Source organism: Vulpes lagopus, chromosome 10 (genome assembly GCF_018345385.1).
Source record: "Vulpes lagopus strain Blue_001 chromosome 10, ASM1834538v1, whole genome shotgun sequence".
NCBI classification, from domain to species: Eukaryota; Metazoa; Chordata; class Mammalia; order Carnivora; family Canidae; genus Vulpes; species Vulpes lagopus.
In genome coordinates this window covers 41,708,647-41,733,979 of record NC_054833.1, presented here as the reverse complement: position 1 = coordinate 41,733,979, position 25,333 = coordinate 41,708,647, and the positions used below count along the sequence as shown (strand labels likewise).

Sequence of the window (25,333 nt, the reverse complement as noted above, 5' to 3'; positions counted from 1 at the left end):
GATTTTAACATCCTAGATAAGAACTAGTTACTTCAAGGTATCTTTTGCTTGTTAGTTGCCACTTCAGAATAAATGTTCTCAGTGTATACACCTTCAACTTTGGCTTGACCTATGCATGGCCATATGTTTTCTTGGAACTTGTCCTGTATCATTTGAAAAGTTGTTAAAGGGGTGCCTGGGTAGCTCAGTCAGTTAGGCATCTGCTTTCAGCTCAAGTCATGATCTCAGGGTCAGAGGATCAAGCCCCTTGGTGGCCTCCCTGCTCAGCGGGGAGTCTGTTTCTCCCTCTTCCTCTGTGGCATCCATCCCCACCCCTGCTCCTGTTCTCACTCTACCTCTCAAATAAATAAATAAAATCTTTTTAAAAAAATAAATAAAAAGTTGTTGAATACGTCCTCTTCTCAAGGACTATGCTATATGGTTCTTGAGAAGCAGTGTACACTGGTAAGCTAGCAATTTACATAAATATTCCCACCATGGCCTATTTCAAACTACTGATAAGTTTAACAATGGGCTTGCAAAATTCCTAAAAACTTAACAATCAGCTCTTGCTATGTGAGCTGGCTCCACCACCACACCACCAAGTCTATGCAGGTTCTTGCAGGGGTAGAGCTTAGAGACAAATGGCTGCTTGATGCTGGAAATCACAATCTTTCTCTTTCATATGACAGCTCTCATTTTATATTTAGACACATACCAAAAAGTAGCCAGAAAGTGCAAAGCAGTTTATTAATTGTGATGTAGTAAAGATCTCAAGAGTTATGACATCTGTGCACATGGCCCAACAGTGCACATGCTCCTACAAAAAAACGAAAACAAAAAAACACAGTGAAATGCAGCTGTAAACAGTCCAACAGTCCAACAAAGGAGCCAAAGGAATGGAACTGCCTCTTCCGGCAGCAAAGTTTCCAGTTGAGCAGTTAAATGACAGCCTTGGTCCACTCCCTATGGGTCTTCTTATGGCTCTCTTTTGGAACTATAACAGAGTGACACGACAGAACATTCAGATTCAAGGATTTGGCGTCCAACATTTGTTTTACACAGCAGCATACAACATTCCCTCTTGAAGCACCAGTTCACGGTTTGGGAGCTGCAGAAAACTAAGATATTCTCCAAGAAGCCTGGGGTAACTGGCCACATGGGAAACACAAAGCATTTTACAAATTCACATTCGGTGACAGAATTAAGAGCTCAATGCGCAAAATTCATAAGGTAATGTAACCACGAGGATAGTCTTCAGCAGCCAAAGAAAAATTCTGAAAGGCTTCTTGCCCCTTCTGAAGTTTTCAGAATTAAATTTCCTTTCTAGACCAGACTGGTCTTCATACAGTGTGTTCTGCATAGAAAGCAGCAAAAAGAAAAAGAGAGAGAATAGCACTTGAGGAAATATTAAAAGAGTAAGTTTTTTAAAAAATCTCTTCCTTCCATCCTTAAAGAAGGCAGGTATCCAAACACTGATTTTTGCTCCTTTGGGGAGATGGGAGGGGAGAAAGAGAAAGAGAAGAAAAAAAAGAAAAAGAAAAAGGAAAAGGAAAGAAAGAAAGAAAGAAGAGAGAAGAAGAGAGAAAGAGGAAGAGAGAGAAAGAAGGAGAGAAAGAGAAAGAAAAAAAGAAAGAAAGAGGAAGAGAGAGACGAGAGAGAGAGAGAGAGAGAGAGAAAGGAAGCAAGCTGTAATCCAGACTCAGTATGAGAGCTGGCCAAGGTCACTGACAGCAGCCTTATGACTGATGTGACCATAAACCAATGGAGCAGACTAAACAATCAGCTTACTCTTATCATGAAGGACGCTACTATTCAGTCACTTAAGAAAGGCACTTGTTTGAATCATGATCAAACATACAAATAACATGACCGAGTATCCACACAGCACCATCCACCTACAGTGACAAACACACTACACTGGATTGATCCTCATAGCATGCCTGAAAGGAAATTACAAGAAAACCCAGATAAAAAAACAGTTCCTCAATTCATGAAATGTGGTTTTAGCTGGGTTCCTGTAGCATCATCTCTTTCTCAGAGAAATGAGGACCTATGAGGAGTCTGTCTCACAATTAGATCTCTATCTTTAAATCTTCTAGAGCCCAAAGTATTGACTCACGTTGCTCAAACATGTTTTCCCCTCTCTGCTGAGGTGTCAGACGGTCTCACTAGACTGGCTCCAGACAAGCCCATGTAGCTCAAGACTCTGAGGGTTAACCACTGGAAATAAACAGTCAATGTGTCTTTTCCTCTTCTACTTCCTTACGTGACCAAAGAAAAGGTATAATGTCTCTTAATGAAACAGATTTTTCTCTAATGTATGGACTATATTAACAAAAGAAGTCAGGCCAAACCTATACTGTATTTCTTAAAGTCTTTACTGATGACTTCCAGAACTCATAACCCAAATTTTAAAAAATAAATCTCGGCAAAGTGATTTTTTTTTGTATAACGTATACAGTGTATTATGCTTTGGTATGGAAACCTTCTGAGCCACCTAATGGAGAATCTCAGACTATCCTGTTGAAAAAACAAAGATGGGAGAAGAGAGTAATTTTTGTCTCTCGTAATTGAGAAGTAAACTCTATCACTCTTTTACAGAGGACTACACTGTCAATCTTTCTGGGCATGCCACACATATTTCTTAATGGCTTATAGAAAATCCTGTGTAAATTAAAATTTGGAATAGGTTGCTGTGGGAAAATGGAGGAAGTTAATATAAGGTATCGGAGGAGAGAAATGAGAAGTAGAGGTTATGTACCACCTCACTTCCTTATGTCAAATATTATGCAAAAAACGTTTGTAAATACTTAGTTCACTCATATTTGGCACCTTTTAGAACACAAAGAAGTTCTGAAGAATGAGACAGGTCAAAAAGATTATTTCCTATAAATAGAAGCTTCATTAAAGTCAATCCAACATTTGAACTCAAGTGGCATTTGTTAAAAAAAAAAAAAAAAGTATTTCCTTGCAAAGAACTGAAAATACTCTCTACCTTCGCCAATAAGTCTTTCAAAGAGTTTTTCTTGCCTCTGATCTGGGATGTCAAGAAGGAAATCACTAATCAGTCAGCTATAAGGAAGTAAAGTAACAAACCTAGATCCTCACAAGACAAAAGAAAGGAATCCCTCTAGGTCACCATTCCTTTCCTTAATTATAAATTGATGACACTTTAATACTTTAAAAACCCAGTCAAGGCAAACCATGGACTCCTGACCCTACCAACTCTACAGAAATTAGAGTTCCAAGTTACATTGTGTCACAAAACCAGTGAGAATTTGCTCTTTGCTGATTCACAGCTGAAAACCTTCACGGAGCAAATATCAAAAGATATTTATCCCAAACAAACATTTCATCGGTAGCACGTCAGGAACATACGAGCTCCATTTCATATTTTCAAAATATTCTGGCATCAGCAGTGTGGCCAACATTTCAGATTCTCCCCCAAATAACTAGAAGAAAACGTAATACATTCAAGAGCAAAGGGGAGTCCAAAAGTATCTTTCTATTCAGGAAAAGAACTCCTTCATTCAACTAGCACATAAGTTATTAAAAGGGATAGTTTTGAGTTTCTTCTGAGGGTTCTTGAATAGTTTATAAATATAAAAAGAACATTTCTTCAATAAATAAATAGTTCCTGAAGTCTCTACTGATGACTTCCAGAATCCTCCAGCACTGCCATCCAAGCCAGCTCCTACTTCTCGCAGGTGCTTTAGCTGCCAGTGGGATGGGACATTGTCTGCTAGCAGGTGACTCTTCTTATATTGTGAAGACTTCATCAATATGTCTCTTCATAGTCTGAATCCTGGAGGGAAAGAACAGCAGTTGTGGTGGTTTATATGAAGTAGAATGCCACTGTCAGACTTTAGACGAAGACTTCGTGCTATGACCCCTCAGGTGGAACTCAGCACAAGGGGACAGTCCCAGGGAAATGGCACTGACTCAGCACACCTGTGTTCCCATGAAGCATCACAGGACCTCCATACACTGGTTGTCTTTTGGACTGATTTCTGCTTTGAAACCCTAACAGTTCCCTTTTCCATGACGGATATTTTTTAAAAACCTCAACACACATGAAAAGGCATCTGTCTGCAGCAGAACATGCAGGACCATACCTCGGAGTCTGGGTTTCTCAGTTTCTCTGAGTTCTAATGCCAACTCCACCCCCTGCTGGCTGCACGACCTTGAGTAAAGTTATTAAACGTCTCTCAGCCTCAGTTTCCTTATCTGTAAAATGGAGGGTAATAAAAATACAGACACCTCACAGAAAGTCTACAAGAACTAAATGGGATGATGTATGGAAATCACTTCCCATTGTGCCCAGCACTTTGCAAACACTCATTCAAGATTAGCTACTGTTGGGACGCCTGGGTGGCTCAGCGGTTTAGCACCACCTTTGGCCCAGGGCATGATCCTGGAGACCCAGGATCGAGTCCCACATCAGTCTCCCTGCATGGAGCCTGCTTCTCCCTCTGCCTGTCTCTGCCTCTCCGTGTGTCTCCCATGAATAAACAAATAAAATCTTAAAAAAAAAAAAAAAAGATTAGCTACTATTACCATGATTCTTATTTTTATCATTTAAACTTGGATTCATTACTCCTCCCTGCAAGTGGCCCATTAGTACTACCTGGCACGCCACATTTCTCTGGCCCATTCATTCTTCTATTCTCCTGGATGACTGTTCCCAACCTTCCTCTCTCTTCTCAAACCCCCAGCACCTCTTCCTCACTTCCTTCTTAGCTAATCACTTTGCTGTCTCCCACGCTCGGGATAGAGTAGCCAGCAAGGAAACTCTGAGCTCCTGTCGCCATACTTACATGCATCTGGGCTCATCTGCGTGGCCTTCCCTACTCGTCTTATGGATACCCTCTCCCTGCCTTTCTCCAAGATCAACATTCCTGTTGTGCATCACATCCTGGAGCTATGTCAGCAACTTCCCCTTCTCCCTCCTGCAGCATCATTTTTCCCTTTTCTACTGAATCATGCCCATCGGCCTATAAATGTGTTATAATCTCTCTCATCTTAAACAGAAAGTAACTCTTGACACACATCCCCCACCTACCTATTGCTCTATTTCTCTGCATCTCTTCACAGCAAAACTCCTGGCGAGAGCTGTTTACACCCACTGTCACCCATGTCTCTCTTCTCGTTCTTTCTCGACCTTACTCCCATCTTCCCCACTATTCTCCCGAAGCTGCTTGTGCTAAGGTCACCAATGACCTCCACGTCACCAGATCAGCCAATCATCAACCCTCCGCTCTCATTTTACTTGACCTGACTCAGCAGCAACTGACACGGTTAATCACTTTCTTTTCCTTGAAACACGTTCTTCACTTGGCTCCCAGGATGGCAAACCCCCTTGGCTTTCTCCTACCTCACTGGATGTTCCTTCTCAGCCTCCTTTCCCAATTCCCCCTTCCTCTTCCAAACTGCCAACCTTTCAGAGCTCTGGGGCTCTAGTCTATATCTCTTCCACCTATGCTATCAATTCCACCAGTTGCTCAAATCAAGAATCATGAATTATCCCTGACTCCTCTCATTCTTTCACAGATACGTGAAACCCATCCGTAAATCCTTCAGGCTTTACCTTCCAATTAGAATCAGAATACGACCACTCCTTACCACCCTGGCTCAAACTAGTACCACCTTCTCTCACCTGCATTATTGCTAAGGTCTCCTAATTGGGTTTTCTGACTCTCATGATCCCTTGACCGTGATATCACCTATTCTCAACACAGAAGCCAGAGGCCTTTGGAAATAAGTAGCACTTCTCTTCTTAAAAACCTCCAGCATGTTCCATTTCTTTAAGAATAAAAGCCCAGATTATTCCAATCACTTATAATGTTTCTAAGATGTGACATTGCCTCTCTGATATCAACAAATGCTATTCTTCACCTTGCTCACTTCATTCCTGCCACACTGGTCTCCTTGCTGTCCCTAGAACTTGCTGTCCCTGAAATGCGTTTCCCTCCACAAGGTCTTTCCACCTACCATTTCCTCTATCTGGAATGTTCCTGCACAACAGCTATATGGCTGCTTATCTACTTTTTTTAGGTGTTTGCTCAAATATTGTTTCAGTGAGGGTGTCCCCACTCACCCTCTATCCAACCATCCCATCTCCCTTGCCTATCTTATTTTTCCTACTGCGTCAAGTACCACCTGGTATATTCTATGTTTTGCTTATTTTTTTAAAGATTTAGTTAGTTATTATTTGTACCCACAATTTAAGGGAAGGTGACGTTTCAGTTGTGTCTTGAAGAATGAGAGTTTTCTACACATGGAAAAGAATGTGAGTTATTTGAGGGCAGAGATTTTTGTCACTATTGTTCACTCCAGTTTCCTAAGTACCCAAAATCATATCTGATATATAACAGATACTCAGTAAATAACTACTGAATGAATTAATATCTGAAATGTGGGGGCACCTTGGTGGTCCGTTAAGCTTCGAGTCCCACGTCAGGCTCCCTGCTCATGGGGAACCTGCTTCACTCTCTCCCTCTGCCCTCTGCTCTCTCTCACTACCTCTCTCTCAAATAAATAAATGCAATCTTTTTTTTAAAGATTTTATTTATTTATTCATGAGAGACACACAGAGAGAGAGAGAGAGAGGCAGAGACACAGGCAGAGGGAGAAGCAGGCTCCATGTAGGGAGCCCAACGTGGGACTCGATCCCGGAACCCCGGGATCACCTCCTAGGCCAAAGGCAGCACTAAACTGCTGAGCCACCCAGGCTGCCCAAGCAATCTTTTTCTAAAAAATATCTGAAATGTGTATAATAATCATGGATACTAACTTATTTTGTATTACTAGAGTATTCAAACCCTTAAGAGTTATTGCTAGATCCCCTTCAACTTTCCCCTCATCTTACATATTATATTCAAGTTTGAAAGAAAAAGAAACAAAGAACACTGCAGTGAATAGTTGGGCTATGGTCATCTGGCTAAGTACTGAGCTTGGCCGTAAGTACAAAGAGAACTCAAGTTTAAACCCTGCAATGACAGGTATGTTTCATATTAGATCATAAGTTGCTTTTGACCTGTTTCCAACTTTACCACATCAGAGGTTCTTTCCTCCCAGGACGCTGGGACAACCACGCAAGCCTACCAATCACAGCAAGAGCTTTAAAAAAAAAATGGAGGGATGACAGCTTTGAAAATTTAAATCAACACTCAGGCCTTCAAACATGGGTATTTCTTTTTATTTTATTTTATTTTATTTTTTAAGTAGGCTCCATGCCCAGCATGGAGGCCAACACATGGCTTGAACTCAAAACCCTGAGATCAAGATCTGAGCTAAGATCAAGAGTCAGACACTTGGGAGCCACCCAAGCAATCCTCCAACATGGGTATTTTTTATTGATAAAGCCACAAGTCACCTAAAAGGTTGTATCACTCCAATTCCCTGGGAAAAACAGAAAAACTGAAGCAGAGCAGGAAAGTTCAGTTCAGGATTCTGAGTCCAGGCACCCAAAGTCTCCTAGTGTGACATTAGTAGCATGGGCCACTCCTCTCTCAAGGTGCTTTCTGTCAGTAGGCAGAGACGTGGTCCCCTTCCCTAACCTAAGGATACCACTCTATGCTCATGAGATGAAACCAAAATAATGGTTAGAATTGGTAGGGGCTCCTTGAGACCAAAATACTTTGGGGAAAGACCTTGGTTCATACCCTACTTTGGACCTTAACTGCATATCCTCTGCTGCCTCTGAGGGCAAAGGATCCCCTTAAGTAAGCAGGAAAATGGAACATAAGTAGTAAACAAAGAAATGGCATGGGCTTACCAGGCACTCAGCACAACGGACGCAGAGCCTTGCCATGCAATCATCCCCCTCCTCTTGGTCAGTGCTGGAGAAAAAGAAGAAAACCAAATCTGAAAAATTACTGTCCTCGGTACAGTAGAGCACTTAAGGGCATAGCTGTTGAAGTCAGACAGGTCTCATTTTAAATTCCAGTTCTACCACTTACAAGAAGTGTGAGTAGGCAGGTTACCTACACTCTGGGATAAAAAATAACCGCATGTAAAACACGTACCACAGGGCCTGACACATAGGAAGTGCCCAATAATAGAAGCTGGTCCCAATCATTCATTTAGAAATGTACTGAGCACCAACCATGCCTGAGCCATCCTCCTGGGCTGGGGATCAAGACACAAATAAAACACTGCTCCTTTGAAGAGTTCACAACCTCCAGGGTGTGAGAAACCTGTTGAAACCTAACAAGTACGTTATGATACAACATAATAAAATGTTTTAATAAGCTTAAGGTCAAACTGCTGTGGCAGCAAAGACGGGGGAGAGACCTGTTCTCCTAGGTGGATTCCAGGGAGATTCCAGAGAAGGAGATATTTCAACTGGGTCAGGGAGGATCAGGAAGTGTTTTCTAGGCAAACAGGGAGGGAAGGAGAGGATTCCAAGTCAGAGAAAAGCATGCAGAAGAAAGACCTGAGTGAATGCAGCTTATTTAGAGAAGAAAATAAGCTGTGTAAGCTGGCATTTGGAGTGAACCAGGTGAAATGTCAGGAAACAATGGGCCTGAAGTTTAGATCATAAGGAATCTTGTTAGAGCATGCTAAGAAATAGACACCTCAGGGCACCTGGGTGGCTCAGTTGGTTAAGTGCCTTCAGCTCAGGTCATGATTTTGGGGTCCTGGGATCTACTCCCACGTCAGGCTCCCTGCTCAGCAGAAAGCCTGCTTCTCCTTCTGCCTCTGCCCTTCCCCCTGCTCGTGCCCTCTCTTCCTCTCTCTCTGTCTCAGGCAGTCACTCTCTTAAATAAATAAATAAATAAATAAATAAATAAATAAATAAATAAATAAAATCTTTTAAAAAAAGAAGAAGAAATAGACTTCTTAGTATTTCTACCAAGAGCTCTTTACCTTTTTCAGGGGACCAAAGATCCCCACAAAGGGCACTCTCTCTCCAATCAAATAAACACATGTACACATGAGCATGTGCATGCACACACACATCACACATGCACATGTGCACACATGCACAGACAAATAAAATTTTAGACCTCCCCAAGGAAGACTTCCTTAAGTCTTAAGGTTCCTTAAGGAAGTCTTAAGGTTAAGAACCTCCGATATAGACAATGGAGAATCAAAAGAGGTTTTAGGCAAACTTTAGTCACCTGTTTTTTGTGGAGTTTTTTTTTGAAGATTTGTGTTTTTGTGTTTTTTTTTTCATGAGAGACACACAGAGAGAGGCAGAGACACAGGCAGAGGGAGAAGCAGCCTCCCCGCAAGGAGCCCGATGCAGAACTCGATCCCAGAACCCGAGATCATGCCCTGAGCCAAAGGCAGACACTCAACTGCTGAGCCACCCAGGTGTCCGGGTCACCTGTTTTTAGTAGATTTATTCCTAGGGAAAATACTGGATCATGCCTGCTCACTGGCAACATGATGTTTCATAAATGCCTTCGATAATCACAGTCCAATTAGCCTCTCAGAGCACCTGCTGACCAAGAACAGATCTTTCTTATTTAAAATGGTTTTGCGGGATCCTTGGGTGGCGCAGCGGTTTGGCACCTGCCTTTGGCCCAGGGTGCAATCCTGGAGACCCGGGATCGAATCCCATATCGGGCTCCCGGTGCATGGAGCCTGCTTCTCCCTCTGCCTGTGTCTCTGCCTCTCTCTCTCTCTCTCTCTCTGTGACTATCATAAATAAAAATAAATAAAAAATAAAATGGTTTTGCTGTCCAAGGCTATCCTTAAAGCCTTCCTATTGCTTAGGCATTTTCTGTTGGGACACACCAGCTTGGTGCCAAAATGAGAAGGGAAAAATAACTGACTTGTTGGAATTTCCTGTTAATTTTTAAGGATTGTGATATTCATTCCAGAATTTATTTATTTACTTACTTACTTATTAGAGAGGGGGAGAAAATGAGCAAGAGAGGAGAGGCAGAGGGAGAGGGAAAGAAAGAATCTTAAGCAGGCTCCAAGCCCAGCACAACACCTGATGCAGGGTTTGATCTCATGACCCTGAGATCATGATCTGAGCCGAAGTCAAGAGTCAGATGCTTAACCAACAGAGCCACACAGGCACCCCCACCACTTCAGAATTTATATGTAGAACCATAGCATAGTACAATCTGATTTCCAAAGCAGAGACTAGGACCCCATATTCACTGCTCCATCTCTCTCTCCAAATTAATATCCACTAGCTTCACTTCCAACCTTCCTTCTAATACTCCTTGGCAGAACTAAACTTGGCCTGGGAAAAAGGAAAGGGGTGGACTCAGGGGCTCTGGGGACTATCCACAGATAGTCTCTCTGCAGAGAAAAGGAGTTAACTGCTCAGGGCTCCAGCTGGACTTACTCATCTGAAACTTCAATGGATGACTTCTTATAGCCAGACTTGCTCCTCTTCTTCAGCCCTGCCGACTTCCTCGCCATCCTCACCAGCAGCAGAACAACCACCACAGCTGAGGGGAGGAAGACAAGGATGGAGAGGAGGGCCACAGAGGAGAGCATGGTGCCAAAACCTAGAGGAAGAAAAAAGGAAGGTGAGAGAGACGGACAAGGTGCAAAAGGGCCTCCTTTGACATAACTAGATTTTACTTTTGCCTTTGTATCTCTTCTGATAACAACAAGCATTAATTCATTGTAGAAGAGGTGGAAAGTACATGAAATTACAAGGAAGAGCAAAAATGTAGCCATAATGCCACTACATAGGATTGACACGCTGGTATCTACCCATTCAGCGTTCCTTCTAGGAGTATGTGGGTATGGGTCTGCAGATAGGAGAGTGCCTATTTTTAGAAGTATGAATCATATTTTACAGACTACTTCTAAACTCCTTTTTTAAAATGTAATATATGATAAATTTTTCCCATGTCATTAAAAATTCCAGTGTTACTTTCTCATGGCTGCACAGTATTCTACTACACTGAACAATTTACTGAACCAATGCTGGGCATTCAAGCTGTTCCCAATTCCTTTCTACAAGCTACATTATGATGATCATCTTTGTACATAAATCCTAATATTTACCTCTATTTCTTTAAGATAAGATTTAAAATGGGATTCCTGGGTTGAAAGGCATACACTTTTAAGGCTTCAGATTCATACTACCGAACTATCTTCCAAAAAACAATACTATTTTCTACGCAGCCTGCAGCATGAACATGCCTATATCTTTGAAATCTTGAGTTACCGTCCCAAAAAAAGAAAGAAAGGGGGAAGAGGAAGGGAGGCAGAAAGAAACAGGGAAAAAAAGACAGACAGGTAAATTTGAGAAAGACCTGGGAGATAAAGCATCTATAACAAACCATAATGCAGCTCTGTATCTCTACATCTTTGGTTCAAATCCAACAGAGGATTAGAATGACCACTCAGTATTCACCCGGGAATAATGTAGAAAAAAAGGTGTGTCCTTAACCTACTTTCCTGCGCTTTCACACTAAAAGGAAAATGCTGCCCTTTGTAACAGAAATGTGCTGCCTCCCATCATTAGAGGGGGCACTCTTTCAACACACAGGCAAGATCACGGCCTCATAACTGAGGATATGAACAGATTAGAGGAATCAAATGGCTTCTATTTCATACTGATAACAAGCCTCCATTGACTCGGGTTTGCCATGCATTGCACAAGACCTCTGGTCACCTGAGGTTAAAATAAAAAATACATAATGGGGAAACTATAACAGCATTTGAAAAACAGCTTCAGGGATCCCTGGGTGGCGCAGCGGTTTGGCGCCTGCCTTTGGCCCAGGGCGCGATCCTGGAGACCCGGGATCGAATCCCTCGTCGGGTTCCCGGTGCATGGAGCCTGCTTCTCCCTCTGCCTGTGTCTCTGCCTCTCTCCCTCTCTCTGTGTGACTATCATAAGTAAAGAAAAATTTAAAAAAATTTAAAAAAAAAAAAGAAAAAGAAAAACAGCTTCAGTTTGCAAAATAAAGATTAAGAAATTCATCCTAGGATGCCTGGGTGGCTCAGTCTGTTGGGTGGCTGCCTTCAGCTCAGGTCATGATCCCAGGGTCCTGGGATGGAGCTCTGCATCAGGATCCCTGCTCAGTGGGGAATCTGTTTCTTCCCCTCCCACTCTCCCTGCTTGTGCTCACATGTGCTCTCTCTCTGTCAAATTAATAAATAAAGTCTTAAAAAAAAAAAAAAGAAAAGAAAGAAAAGAAATTCATCCTAATAGACAATTCAGGATGGCAGACTGTTCCACTGACTGACTGGCTTATAAAGACAGTAGGTGGTTTTGCTTGTCCCTAACTTCTACAGTAAGCACCATGGAAGTCACAGAGCCTGGCAGAAGAAGGCTGGTGGCAGTTGGCTTACCCCTTTCTGTCACTGTTAGCTCTGTCACGGGAATATTATGGTGCACATCTGGGGGATTCTTCACAGCACAGCTGAATGTCCCATTGTCCTTTACGGTAGGGTTGCTTATGCTTATAGATGCATCCCCTTTGTATACATCTCCAACCCAGGAAATTCGATCCCGAAATGTGCCTGCTGTGGTTGGGTACTGGAAGGACTGATAATGGAAAATCTAAGAAAGCAACACCATAACAACAACAACAACAAAAAGTTAATTTGCAAAATGCAATGAAAATGTAAAGCTAAGTAGGTCCAAAATCAAGTACAAAGGTATAATGGATTTTCTCAGTTGGACATTTTCTTTGTAATATTTGGTTCATCTCCATCCTATGGGTTAAAAGACAAGTTAATACACTTATCAGGAAAAGGCCTGACAAAAGAGTCCTAGGATCCTAACTCTCAGATCTTCTAAATTCTCCCTGAATTCCTAAAGCAGTAGTTGTCACCTGGGGGCCAATGTGGGTCTCCAGGAAACATCTGGCAATTTCTGGAGACAGTTGTGGTTGTCGCGGTTGGGGAGAGTGCTACTGGCATCTTGTGGGTAGAGGTCACAGATGCTGATAAAAATCCTACATTGCATGGGATAGCTTCCCACAACAAAGAATTATCCAGCTCAAAACGTCAATAATGCCAAAGCTGAGAACCCCTATTCTAAAGTAGCATCTGTTGTTTGTGTGGTACTTTCTGGTTTGCAAATGATTCCCACAGATTTACGCACTTGAGCCACATAACAACACTGAACTATATACACGGGGCAGATATGATTATTCCAAATTTACAGAAAGGGAAACAAAGCCAAAAACTAAGTGAGTTACTCAAAGGCACACAGCTAATAAGTAGGCAGGGGAAGTTTTTGCTTATTCCTCAAACAGAAGTAGGTATAATATAATCAAGCCTCTCTCAAGTTATCTATCTTGGCGATTAATAAAACCCCAAGCCAAATGCATGATCAGGACTCAATGAATGTCTGTTGAATTAAAACAGCGCTGCTTCAGATTGATGGTCAGACACTTTGTCACCAAAAGCACCTCATTATGTCTGGTAGAGGGCAGACAGGTACTACAACACAATATGGTCTTTCTTATGCAAGATTCAAGGCTTTCCTCTTTTTTTGTTTACATGGTACTTCCTCATTTACAACCACCAAATTGCCCAATTTTGAAGAGCAACTTCCCAGAGAAGATGCTGAATCACTTAACACTTCATGCATTCATCCAATGAATCCTTATAGCACACTTACTATATTTTGGGCATTATGTTAAGCAAAAAAATTCAGTGAGAGCCAACCAGGCATAGTCCCTGATCTCATGGATTTTTACAGTGTAATGGGAAATACAGATATTAATAAATAGTAACATGTGTGATGAATGTTCCAAAGAAAGAGATAAGGGGCACCTGCCTGACTCAGTTGGTGGAACAGCAACTCTTGATTTCATGCTACTACCAACTAATGAGGTGCATTATGTACAAATAAAATCTGAAGCAGCCTGTGTTTTCCGACTCATGATCTGTTACAGTGTATGGCTTGGTTTATACGCAAAACTTAGGGGTTGATTTTTTACTCTATTGAGGATAAGCAAACTTCCTAGCCTACTTAAGTGTGTGCCTTTGTATCACTTAGATTTTGGCGTTATGGCCCTTTCTGTAAAGTTGGAGTAATCAATTCAGGGTGCTTGATTTCAAGGCTCTGATTGGGTATGTGGTTATTTAAAATAAAATCTTAGGGATGCCTGGGTGGCTCAGTCAGTTAAGTGTCTGCCTTGGGTTTAGGTCATGATCCCAGGGTCCTGGGATCAAGTCCCACATTGGGCTTCCTGCTTAGCAGGGAATCTGCTTATCCCTCTCCTTCTACCCCTCTCCTGGCTTGTGCCCTCTCCTCTCTCACTCTCTCTTGCTCAAATAAACAAATAAAATCTTAAAAATAAAATAAAATCTTAAAAAAAAACAAAGAGGGAGGTAAAGAACGCCTATAATAATAATCAGTGGAGGGGATCCCTGGGTGGCTGAGCAGTTTGGTGCCTGCCTTTGGCCCAGGGCGCGATCCTGGAGTCCCGGGATCGAGTCCCGCGTCGGGCTTCTGGCATGGAGCCTGCTTCTCCCTCTTCCTGTGTCTCTGCCTCTCTCTCTCTCTCTCTGTGGTCTATCATAAATAAATAAAATATTTTAAAAAGTTTTAAAATAATAATCAGTGGATTATTAGCATCTATATAAAAGGGTTTGTAACTCCTTACTGACAAATCAAGGCATGCATGTGTATCTTCAAGATTAATCCAACCTGTAAATTCCAAGTTAAACTGGTGATACTCATATCCTTGCTACCCAATTAGTGTCACAGGATCCTGACTGACTTGACCTGGACTATGACATCATGTCACATGACTTTAAAGGTCCACTGATCCCAACTTGTGTGAGCTTGCTGAGTTTCTGACCAGCCTCATAGAAAACAGCACCATACAAGAACTGATGCTTGCAGTTAAGGTTTCTGACCCAAGAAGATCCCCCACTGCTTGCTCTGTTCTACTTTTGGCCAATGAGGCAGAGTCGAAAAAGGCCAGCTGTAGTTTTCTGACCACTCAAAATAAAGTAAACTATTTTAAGTCTAAAGCAAAAGGGAGGGGCACCTGGGTGGCTCAGTGGTTGAGGGCCTGCGTTCAGCTCAGGCTGTGATCCCAGGGTCCTGGGATCAAGTCCCACATCAGGCTTCCTACGGGGAGTGTACTTCTCCCTCTGCCTATGTCTCTGCCTCTCTCTCTCTGTGTTTTCCATGAATAAATACATAAAATCTTTAAAAGAGAGAGAAAGAAAAAGGGACCACGAATATAGCCTAGCTTCCTTCACTGGAATCCCTTCCCCAACTCCTAGCTATGTGGCATTCGATAATGGGTCCTAAAACAAAACTCAAAGCTTATATATTAAAATCAGAGAGAAGGGTCTCCAATGAAGGAAACAAGATAAAAGAATTAAGGATGCTTTCAAAAATACAATTTTAACATACAGCTACAACATTCACATTATTGATAGCATCTATGCTGAACTGAGGATACTGCTGGAAGCATAAAGAGAAAGGGTTTTTTATAGCATTGCAATCTTCAATTAGACATCCACAATGAGATCCAAACCATAAATGTGTTTTATATGTGTACATAAAGTATATTGCTTCTAATACCGCAAGACCATCTGTCACTAACAGCATCTGTCATCCACACAAGGTGCCACCATCTCCTTCAAAGGGAACTATATAAATCAATGCAGATGTTTATATACTAGGAGACGATGCCAAGATAAATCTACAGAGTATAGTTAAACCAATAGATATACCCACTGAGACAACCTCATACCACAGGAAATGAGCAGCTTTATGAGAAAAGACATCTATGACTGGGACCTATAGAATTTTTCTATCCAGCGGTCCTGGAGGTACTCTTTTTAGTATCTTGAATCTGAAAACAAGCTTCGAAAACATGCAAGAGGAAACAACAAAGAGGAAACAAAAGTAAGCCACGTTTCCTTTGAATTTCTGACAATGTTTTTCCTCATAGCTTATGTACAACATCTCACACTGAAGAATGAGAAGCCCTACATGACCAAATGAACGCCACATAGGGTAGCAGCTCATCTTCTTTTCATATAGAAGCTCATGTTCAATTCTAAGATGAGAAGACCTGAGGTACACCTGGGACCTGGAATAGAAGGATTCCAGAGCTGTTGATTACTGAAGACTCAAAGAAATCTCCTTAATAGGAAAACACTCACTGATTCTGTACGACTGCTGCCAGGGGTTCGGTATGTCCAGTCGATGGTAAGTTTGTCAGTGACAGATGAAGTTGACTTAAAGGTGCATTTCAACTTGATCTTCTCTCCCACATAACCTCGGACATGGCCATCCACTTTAATCTCCAAGGAAAGGACAACGTGAACACCTAAAGCAAGCCCAACATGTAAAAGGGATGCATCTGGGTGAGACACAGACTTGAGTGAGCAACACAGAGACACTATAGTTTTTTAGGGCTCTTGTAGTAACAGATAAATATCTTCTCAGGCAGGCCCACAAGAACAAGGAGCAGCTATCTGCATTAACCAAGGGGTAGTCTTTTTTTTTTTTTTTTTTTGTCATTTTACAATATTAAATCACAGAATAAATGCTTGGGTAAAAAACTCTAAAACCTGATCACACCAGCATTTTTCCAAATACGGACTTGTGGTTAAATGCAGTACAAACAAGTGGGTCCGCCTACGGCAGCTGAAACACAATGCCATGTACTCCCCCTCCCCCGCCCCCTGACACACTTATACCCCAGGAATTATAGCAGCTGCTGTGGTCTCAGGGACTTACCCCCAAGTACAGCACACTTGTAACCTGAAGCTACCACTTTCTCAACCACCAGCAAAATGAGGACAGAAAATAAGAGGAGGAAATTTTTTCAAAGAATTTTTGAAAACTGCCCCCAAGTTCTATCCAGTTGTGTTTTATTTTTTTCCCCCTCTTAAAGCTGCTTAATGAATCCTACATCCATTAAAAGTAAATCATGGGGAAGGAACACAGAACAATTTAATGCATTTTAAAATGCAAAAATAAGATAATCATTTTTAAACTCCCTAGAGATTTAACTCTTTCCAAAACAGGCTCATATATCCAACTTTGGCATTCCAGCTCCACCCAGAAAGAGGTCCCAATTTCTTCTGACCAATCCCCTTTCAAAAAACAGAGTAGAAATTAATCTTCCACTAGGGAGCCATTTTTTAGGGAAGTCACCAGCACTTTGTTTTTACTGCTTTCTTCTCTACTGCAACAAGCCCCGATTCTTTTGTCAGGCCCAAGTCAAACCGGGCAGCAAGGATTCAGAAGAGAACAAACCCATACACCATCCTGAAAACCCACAGTCCTCCTGGTCGAGGCAGGATGCAAATCCCAACTCTATCGCTTGCTAGCTCTATGGTTTTAGCAAGCTATTTTACACTCCAGCTTCTCACCCTGGTTAGAATGATAATTAACAGCACTTACCTTAGAAAGTCACTGTGTGGAATAAATGAGTTAAAACAGATGTAACACTATAAAGCCTGCCTACCCCCGGAGAGTAAGTGCTCAGTGCAGGTTAGATGGCTTCAACCTTACCGGGGCCTTCAGTTCTGCCTACACTCTCTCAACCTTTCCCATCACAGACACAGTCATGAGTCATCAACACCTTTACCTCTGTCTGCTTTGAATCATTTTTCTTGCTCCTCTCAAGACAATCTAGTTTGTTCACATTCCTCTTAAAAGGAGGACACCAAGACTGAGCTCACAACTCTAATAAGACTCTGACCCGTCCCAAAGATGAGGATTACCTCTCTTTCCTCCACAGCAGCCACTCTTGACGTTGTCATGCTAAACCTGTCATTCCTCTTTTGACTTTGGAAATGCTGTTCCTCTACCTGGAAAGCCTTCATCCCTCAGCCTCTATTCTCTCCCACGACCTCAGGAATGGATGGATAATCCACACTCTCCTCATACTATTCCTTTATCCTAAAATGTAAATATGGTTGAGAGATTTGAAAGCATGGATTTAGAATTAGATAGACCTGGACTTGCATTCTAGCCCAGCTACTTTCTAGCTGTAAGATTTTAATCACAGTTACCTAACCTGTTTAAGCTTCAATTTCCTTAGAAAGGAAAAAATGACAAGACCTACTTCACTGGATCACTGTAATGATTTGATAAGATTAAATAAGACAACACATAAAATGCTTATTAGCACAGCATGTGAAATAGAACCTTTCAATAAATGTTAGCTGTTATTATTAAAATGAACACCACAAACATTCAAAAACCTTCAATAATTCCTTCTTTGGGCTATAGAATAAAACCCACATAGTGACAATCTGGTCCTAAACTTCTGCCTCCACCTATCTACCCATCCCAACCCCTTCACCATGCCCAGAATGTCTGCCATTCCCAAACTTACTCTGTCCTTTCATGCCAATGTGCCTCTTTTTTGAATATGGCTTTGTCTGGAAGGCTGTCCCCATTTCTACCAATCCTGCCTGGTCCTTCCATACCACACACAGCCCAAAGCTCGCACACCTTCAAAACTCTGCTCACATTGCACCTCTGTGATACCTCTCCAAATTCCCCGGTGCAGTTCACTGCTCTTTCTTTACTGTTCTCATAGCATTTAATACATAATGCTCCTCAAGCACACATACTGTTGATTGCCCTCAATTTGTAAAGACTATTTCCCCTGTTACACACAGCACATCAAGGGCAAAAACTCACAGGGAAGGGAGCAGACAGAGATTGAGAGAAGGGAGTGGACAGGTCACCAAAAATTCCAGTATAGGGACAAAGTGTGCTGATCAGATACCCACTCTCTTCCTATCCCCTTTTTGCAATATTTCCCACATTCTGAAGTCCTCTACACTCCTCCCTTTCCATTGTACCCATTCAGGAAAAGCTCAGCCCTAGATGACCACTCCTATACTATGCCTGTCATACACTGAAGGAGAATAATCACACAACTGCACAGATAGATACCATAAGAAAGTCATGGATTCTACCCATAGCTGAGCCCTTAATGAGGCATGATGACCCTTTAACCAGCCTTAGCTCCTCTTCCTGATTCCTCCAACCTCTGACATTCTCACCATCCTCTATGCAACCTCCAAATCCCTCATTCTCAGAAGAAAATTTCTCCTCTTACTTTTTTTCAAGAAATTTAAAGCCATACAAACTGCCCATCCATGCACTCTCCTGCATTTACACCTATCCCCACATCCAATCTGAAAGGGTGTGGTATCTCTTTTCCTATGCAAGGCCAAATCCTTTGGTTCTGCCCTGGATGCCTCCCTTCCAGGTCCTCCTTCAGCAGAAAAACATCTCTACTCTCTTCGAACTCTTCCTTTTCAGAGGGGCTCTCTCCCCCTTCAGACTTTAAATACAAAGAAGTCTCTCCCATCCTTAAAAACAAATAAACAAGTAACAATAAAGCAAAATAATAATGATCTTTTCTTAACCCCAAAATACTACATGTTACCCCAACTACTGTCTTTTTTTTCCTTTCTAAGCCAGGTTTGTGAAAGAGCAGGGTATGCCTGCATTTCCTCCCTCCCTTCCCATCCACTTGTGGACCGCTATTGTACAATACAGAGTCCACTACCATTTCTGGTAAAGGGCATCATGTCTTAAAACTACAAAATCCAAGGGATAAAAACTCCAATAGGTATTTTTCTATTCTTATTTTACTGATCTCTCTGATACAGTGACTCCTTGCTCCTAGACCTTCTCTATCCCAAGGCTTTCATGACAATACTCTTATTCATTCACTCATTCTTCAAACATATAGTTACTAAGGATCTGTTTTGTGCCACCCTCTGAGCCTGGAATTAAATGTGAGCAAAATAAATACACACCCTATTTTGGAGCTTAAAATAAAGCAAAAGTTCACCACATTAATCAAATAATCATAAAGACAAATGTATAATTACAAAATCTGATAAGTACCATGAAGCAGAGACAAAAAGACTGATTATGAGAACTGCACCAGTTATGGTAAAGAAGCAAGGAGTGACTAATGAAAGCTTCACTAAAAAAGTTACTTTTTGAGTTGGGCTCTGAAGAAAAGGTAACAAGGTGAGGAGATGGAGAGCATTCCAGGCAGAGAATACAACATATGCAAAGGTCCTGGGCCAGGAAGGAGCACAGTCAGCTAAGGAACCAAAAGGAAGGCGGAATGGCTCCAACACAAATAGCATAAGAGAAAGGTGTGGCTAGGAGGTAAGCAGGAAGCAGATCATGCAGAGCCTCAGACACTTGGGTCCTTATTCTTAGAGTAATGGAAAGCCATGGAAAATACTTAAACATAAGACTGAGGGAGAAGAGACATGATGGGGTTTTCATTTTTAAAAGGTCACTCGAGGGAAGACATGCAAGAGGAGTCAAGAGTAAAGATAAGATTACTTAGAAGGCTACTAAAATAGTCAAATGAGAAATAAAGAAAGCTTGAACTGAGTTGGTGGTAGTAGACATGGAAAGAACCAGGAAGACAATTCCTACAGATTAAAATCAGCAAGAAATGGTGTTAGCTTAGCTGTGGAATGTTAGGGAAACAGAGATGTCAAGGATGACTCCCAGGTTTCTGACTTGGTGATACCATTCACTGACATAGGAAAGACTAGAAAAGTACCAGGCTTGATAGGAAAGAACATAAGTTTGATTTTGGATATGTTTAATATGCTTTTGAGATAGCTGAGAGATAATATCGATGGTTAGTTGGCATAGGGTAAAGGTCAACAAACTATGGCCCATGGGCCAAATCTAGCCTACAATGTCTCTTTGTAAATGAAGTTTTATTAGAACATAGCCATATTTATATATTTATAAATTGTCTATAGCTGCTTTTGTGATACACAGAACCTTATAAGTAGTTGCAACAGTGACCATATGGTTCACAAAGCCTAAAATATTTATTCTCAGGGTGCCTGGATGGCTCAGTTGGTTAAACATCTGCCTTCAGCTCAGGTCATAATCCCAGGGTCTTGGGATTGACCCTGGCAACGGGTTCCCTGCGCAGGTGGGAGTCTGCTTCTCCCTCTCTCTCTGCCCCTCCCCCACTCCCAATTGTTCTCTCTCTTGCTCTCCTGCTCGTGTTCTATTAAATAAAATACTTAAAAAATAAAAATCAATCGAACATATTTGTGTGGACCTGCTTCTGGGTTCACTATTCTGTTCACCGATTTATGGGTCCAATTCTGTATAAGTACCACAGTTCTTGGACTACTGTAGCTATATAACAAACCTTAATATCAGGTAGAAAAATAAAAATTAAAAAAAATATTTATTCTCTAGCCTCTTACAAAAGTTTGCCAACCCTGGTTTAGAGCAAATAAAAATATATGGGTTACAGTTCTAATCTGTAAATCTCATTAATCTGGAATCTCATTAATGTCTCTCCAGCCAACTCTGCCTACTGATTGTTACATACACACATACAAACTCCACATGTGATTTAACCCACTCAAAGTTTAAGTTTCAGAAAATTTGTTTGGAAAGTTATTTAATGCCTCTATGCTTCGTTCATGTTCCTTTCTACATCTGGAATTTTACTCATTCTCCATCTTCTTTCAAGATTTACCTTTGGTGGCACATCCAGGAAGTCTTCCCTGTACTCTCATGGTAGATTAAGGGCACCTCTTCTGTGCTCCCACATTTTTCTCTTAGTACCAGATCCTAAAATTACCTGATGACTTGTCGGTCTTCTCCAATAGACCCTGAGCTCATCAAAACAGAGCCTAGCAAACTGTGAATGCTCAGTAATATTCAACTGAATGAAACCATCAAACTTTCCTTTTTATGAAACAAAAATTATTGCAAAATAAGCTTAAAAACTACAAGTTCTCAGCAAATTTTGGTTACTGAATTATAGTAAGTACACCATTAATAAATCTACCTACCAACTAACTTCTTGTTAATATATTTGAATTCCATATTCACAAGCATGATTCTCCCATAAAGTTATCAATATGTAAAGTCATTTTGCTGAAATCTAAACACTAGGTAAGTGAGTCTTAAGTGTATAGAGAAAAGTAAGAGCCATGGATGAACTAAACTAATCTATATGTCAGGATGTTGGTTCCCCTTGGGAGAGAAAGGATAATAACTGGAAGAAAATAGAAGGAAGATTTCTGGAGTACCAGTAACATTCTATATCTTGATTTGGGTGCTGGCTACCCAGGTGTGTTGTTTCTAAAAATGCATTAAGCTAATTATGATATGTGCATTTATATACATATATATATAAATATGGAAATTAAAAGTGGTTTACGATCAACAGATGTAAAACAATTTGTCTAATCCACTCAAAAAATAAGAAAAAAATTACTAATCCACTGTTACATTCATTTAGAAATTTTCAACCTAGGGGTGCTTGGGTAGGTTAGTCAGTTTAAGTGGCAGCCTTTGGCTCTGAGTCATGATCTCAAGGGTCCTGGGATTGAGGCCCTCATCAGGCTCTCTGCTCAGTGGGGAGTCTGATTCTCCCTCTCCCTCTGTCCCTCCCCACTACTTGTGTGCTCTCTCTCAAATAAATAAAATAAAATCTTAAAAAAAAGAAAAAAGAAATTTTCATCCTAGGCCTAATGTGCTTAGGGAGATTTATATTTTCTCCTGAGTAAAAAAATCATTCTTACCAGGTCAAAATAGCCTATATATATATATATATATATATATATATATATATATATATATATACACATATACACATATATATATATACACTCATAATAATTAACAATTTTTTAATTTGGGAGGAACCAAGAAAACCACATTTAAACATACATTAATTTTATACACGAAGGAATGAAAAAAAATGTGTCAAAACTCCCAGTTTCGTACAACCAATTTCCCGAAATACAAATCTGTCAATATTTGGTTCATAAAAGTACACACTTAAATGGAGAAAAGTGTAAGAACTCTAAGCTAATTTATTGTTTCCACATGCTATGACAACTAATATAACAGGACCGTGTTTATAACTTGGAGAATTCAAACAAGCTAATCATTTAATGAGCCCTATCTTTGAAGAGGAAAAGCAAATAAACACTGATATGAGACCAAAGTCTATTGGCTAACGGATTTTTTAAAATGTTGAACCTTGAAAACATACAAAGTGAAAGAAACTAACCACAAAGGAATGTATATTATATGATTCCATTTATGTGAAATGTCCAGAACAGGCAAGCCATAGCAATAGAAAGTAGACTGGTGTCTGCCAGAGGCTGAGAGAAGGGAGGAATAGGGAGTGACTGTTGATGTGTATGAAGTTTTTCTTTGGGATGATGAAAATATTTTAAAACTGATTATGGTGGTGATGCATAAGTCTGTGAATATACTAAAAACCACTCAATTGTATCTTTTATTTTTTAAAGATTTATTTATTTGTTTATTCATGAGAGATACAGAGAGAGGAAGAGACACAGGCAGAGGGAGAAGCAAGCTCCCTGCAGGGAGCCCAATGTGGGACTTGATCCAGGAACTCCAGGATCATGCCCTGAGCCCAACTGAAGGCAGAGGCTCAAAGGCTGAGAACCCAGGCGTCCCAATTGTACCTTTCAAATGGATAAATTGTATCGCACGTGAACTGTATCTCAATAAAGCTGTTATTTTTTAAGACAAAATATAAGTCAATTCGAGTTTATATGGACCATAAAACAAACTTTTAAGTTTGAATTATTTGATATGGAGTATTTGATGGATACTTCTCAATGTGAAATGGCATCAAGTTCAAGAAACCACCCATCCGGGGCAACCCAGGTGGCCCAGCAGTTTAGCGCCGCCTTCAGCCCAGGGCGTGATCCTGGAGACCGGGGATGGAGTCCCACGTCCGACTCCCTGCATGGAGCCTGCTTCTCCCTCTGCCTGTGTCTCTGCCTCTCTCTCTCTCTCTCTCTCTGTTTCTCATGAATAAATAAATAAAATCTTAAAAAAAAAAAAAGAAAAAATAAGCCACCCATCGTTTCTAGGGTTTTTCCCTCAATAGGACAATATCTGAATATTTGCGTGGGAGAGAGGGAGAGAGACAAATGAAACTGGGATTATTTAGAGTGATAGTAGGTCAGCCTAAATATTATATTGCAAAAGAATTTAGCTGAAAAACTGGACACTTGTGATGACACAAAGTGCTGGGAGGGATCAGGGAGTGTGCCAGCAACATGAATATTAGTCATCAAATAAATAAAAACTTCCTGGCATTACCTGCTAAGATTTAGAACTGAAGACTTCACGATAAAGGCCCCCTTCAGAAATTCCCACTTACCCACAGGAAACTTTATAAAGTTTCAACAATCCAAGTCCTACTAACATATGATTTCCTGATAACACACACACACACACAAATCCAGGAAATAATTGCACTCCAAAATGAAAGGTAATTAGGTTGGACTTCAATGCAATTTGAAAATTGCATAAAAGCAAAATTTATCCTAATTCTAAGATTATACCATAGCGTGAATACTGTACTTCCGATATTAGTTAATAGATTAAAATTTTTAACATTGATACGCCCTATCTTGTATTATAAAAATGTTATTTAAAAAAATAAATAAAATAAAAATGTTATTAAAACGCTACATTAGGGACACCTAGGTGGCTCAGTGGTTATCCCCCAACCCGGGATGGAGCCCAACACTGAGTTCCACGCAGGGAGCCTGCTTCTCCCTCTGCCTCTCTCTGTGTCTCTCATGAATAAATAAAATCTTTAACAATAAAATAAAATAAAATGCTACACCGGTTGCTTTTCCCCCCAACAAAATGTGCCTCTTGGAACGAAATCACAGCACATCCTTTCTGTGACTAATAAATATTTCACTTTCAAGGCTCTGGCAATCACCTACAAAAAAATAAAAGTACCAATAGTCACGATTTTCTCTCCCAAAATTACTGAGCCGAACTCCTGAACACTACAACTGCCCCTTCCTAATCAGGACACACAGCCCACAAAACCACAGCAGCGTCAAGCGCTGATAACCCATCACAAGATAGCACAGGGTGCCCCCAAAGCCGGAGGCCTCCGTGGTTCCATCGGGTGGAGCCATCGCCAGAATACACGTGAGCCACGCAAGGTGGTCGAGCCCAGGGCTCAGGAAAGCACGGACAAGCTGCCCACTCAGCGGGTGGTGAAGACAAGAGGAGCACACCCCCGCCCACTTCCTGCACTGCGAGGAGCAATGTGGGGGCTTTCCTGAGACCCCCCCACCGGAACCGGAAAACCGACCATCTTCCCTAACCCCCCGGCCGGAAGTGGGGGGCGCCAGCCGGAGCTCTCACCCTGGAAGAACAGGACGCTCAGCAGTGGGAGCAGAGCGCAGCCACGGCCTCCAGCCGCTCCGCTCTGCTGCATCCCGACAGTTCTCTGGATGCTTGCACACCTTGTTTACGGCTCCCGGTAACCACACAGGTGATACCGGAAGTGACGTCAGGGCGGGAGGCCGCGAGAACACTTAAAATGGCGACTCCTAGTTGCCATAGGAACGTGGCATCTTTCCAGAGCCACACCTTGAAAAG

The 25,333-nt window shown here is 41.3% G+C and overlaps 2 protein-coding genes across 2 annotated transcripts in view; both read right to left on the bottom strand.

The window, feature by feature from the left end:
• JAML (junction adhesion molecule like) overlaps positions 1-799 on the bottom strand; it is a 28,904-nt gene extending 28,105 nt beyond the window's left edge. Inside the window, 1 exon segment of the mRNA XM_041772289.1 lies at positions 698-799. The gene's annotated coding sequence lies outside the window, so the exon portion shown is untranslated.
• MPZL3 (myelin protein zero like 3) lies at positions 705-25,219 on the bottom strand. Its single transcript, XM_041772290.1, has 6 exons — positions 25,097-25,219; positions 16,054-16,220; positions 12,262-12,472; positions 10,295-10,460; positions 7,760-7,823; positions 705-3,787 (listed from the first exon to the last, which is right to left on the bottom strand). Exons 1-6 carry the CDS (start codon positions 25,167-25,169, stop codon positions 3,761-3,763), a joined length of 708 nt encoding a protein of 235 aa, XP_041628224.1. The 5' UTR covers positions 25,170-25,219; the 3' UTR covers positions 705-3,760.
• Positions 25,220-25,333: the final 114 nt, after the last annotated feature.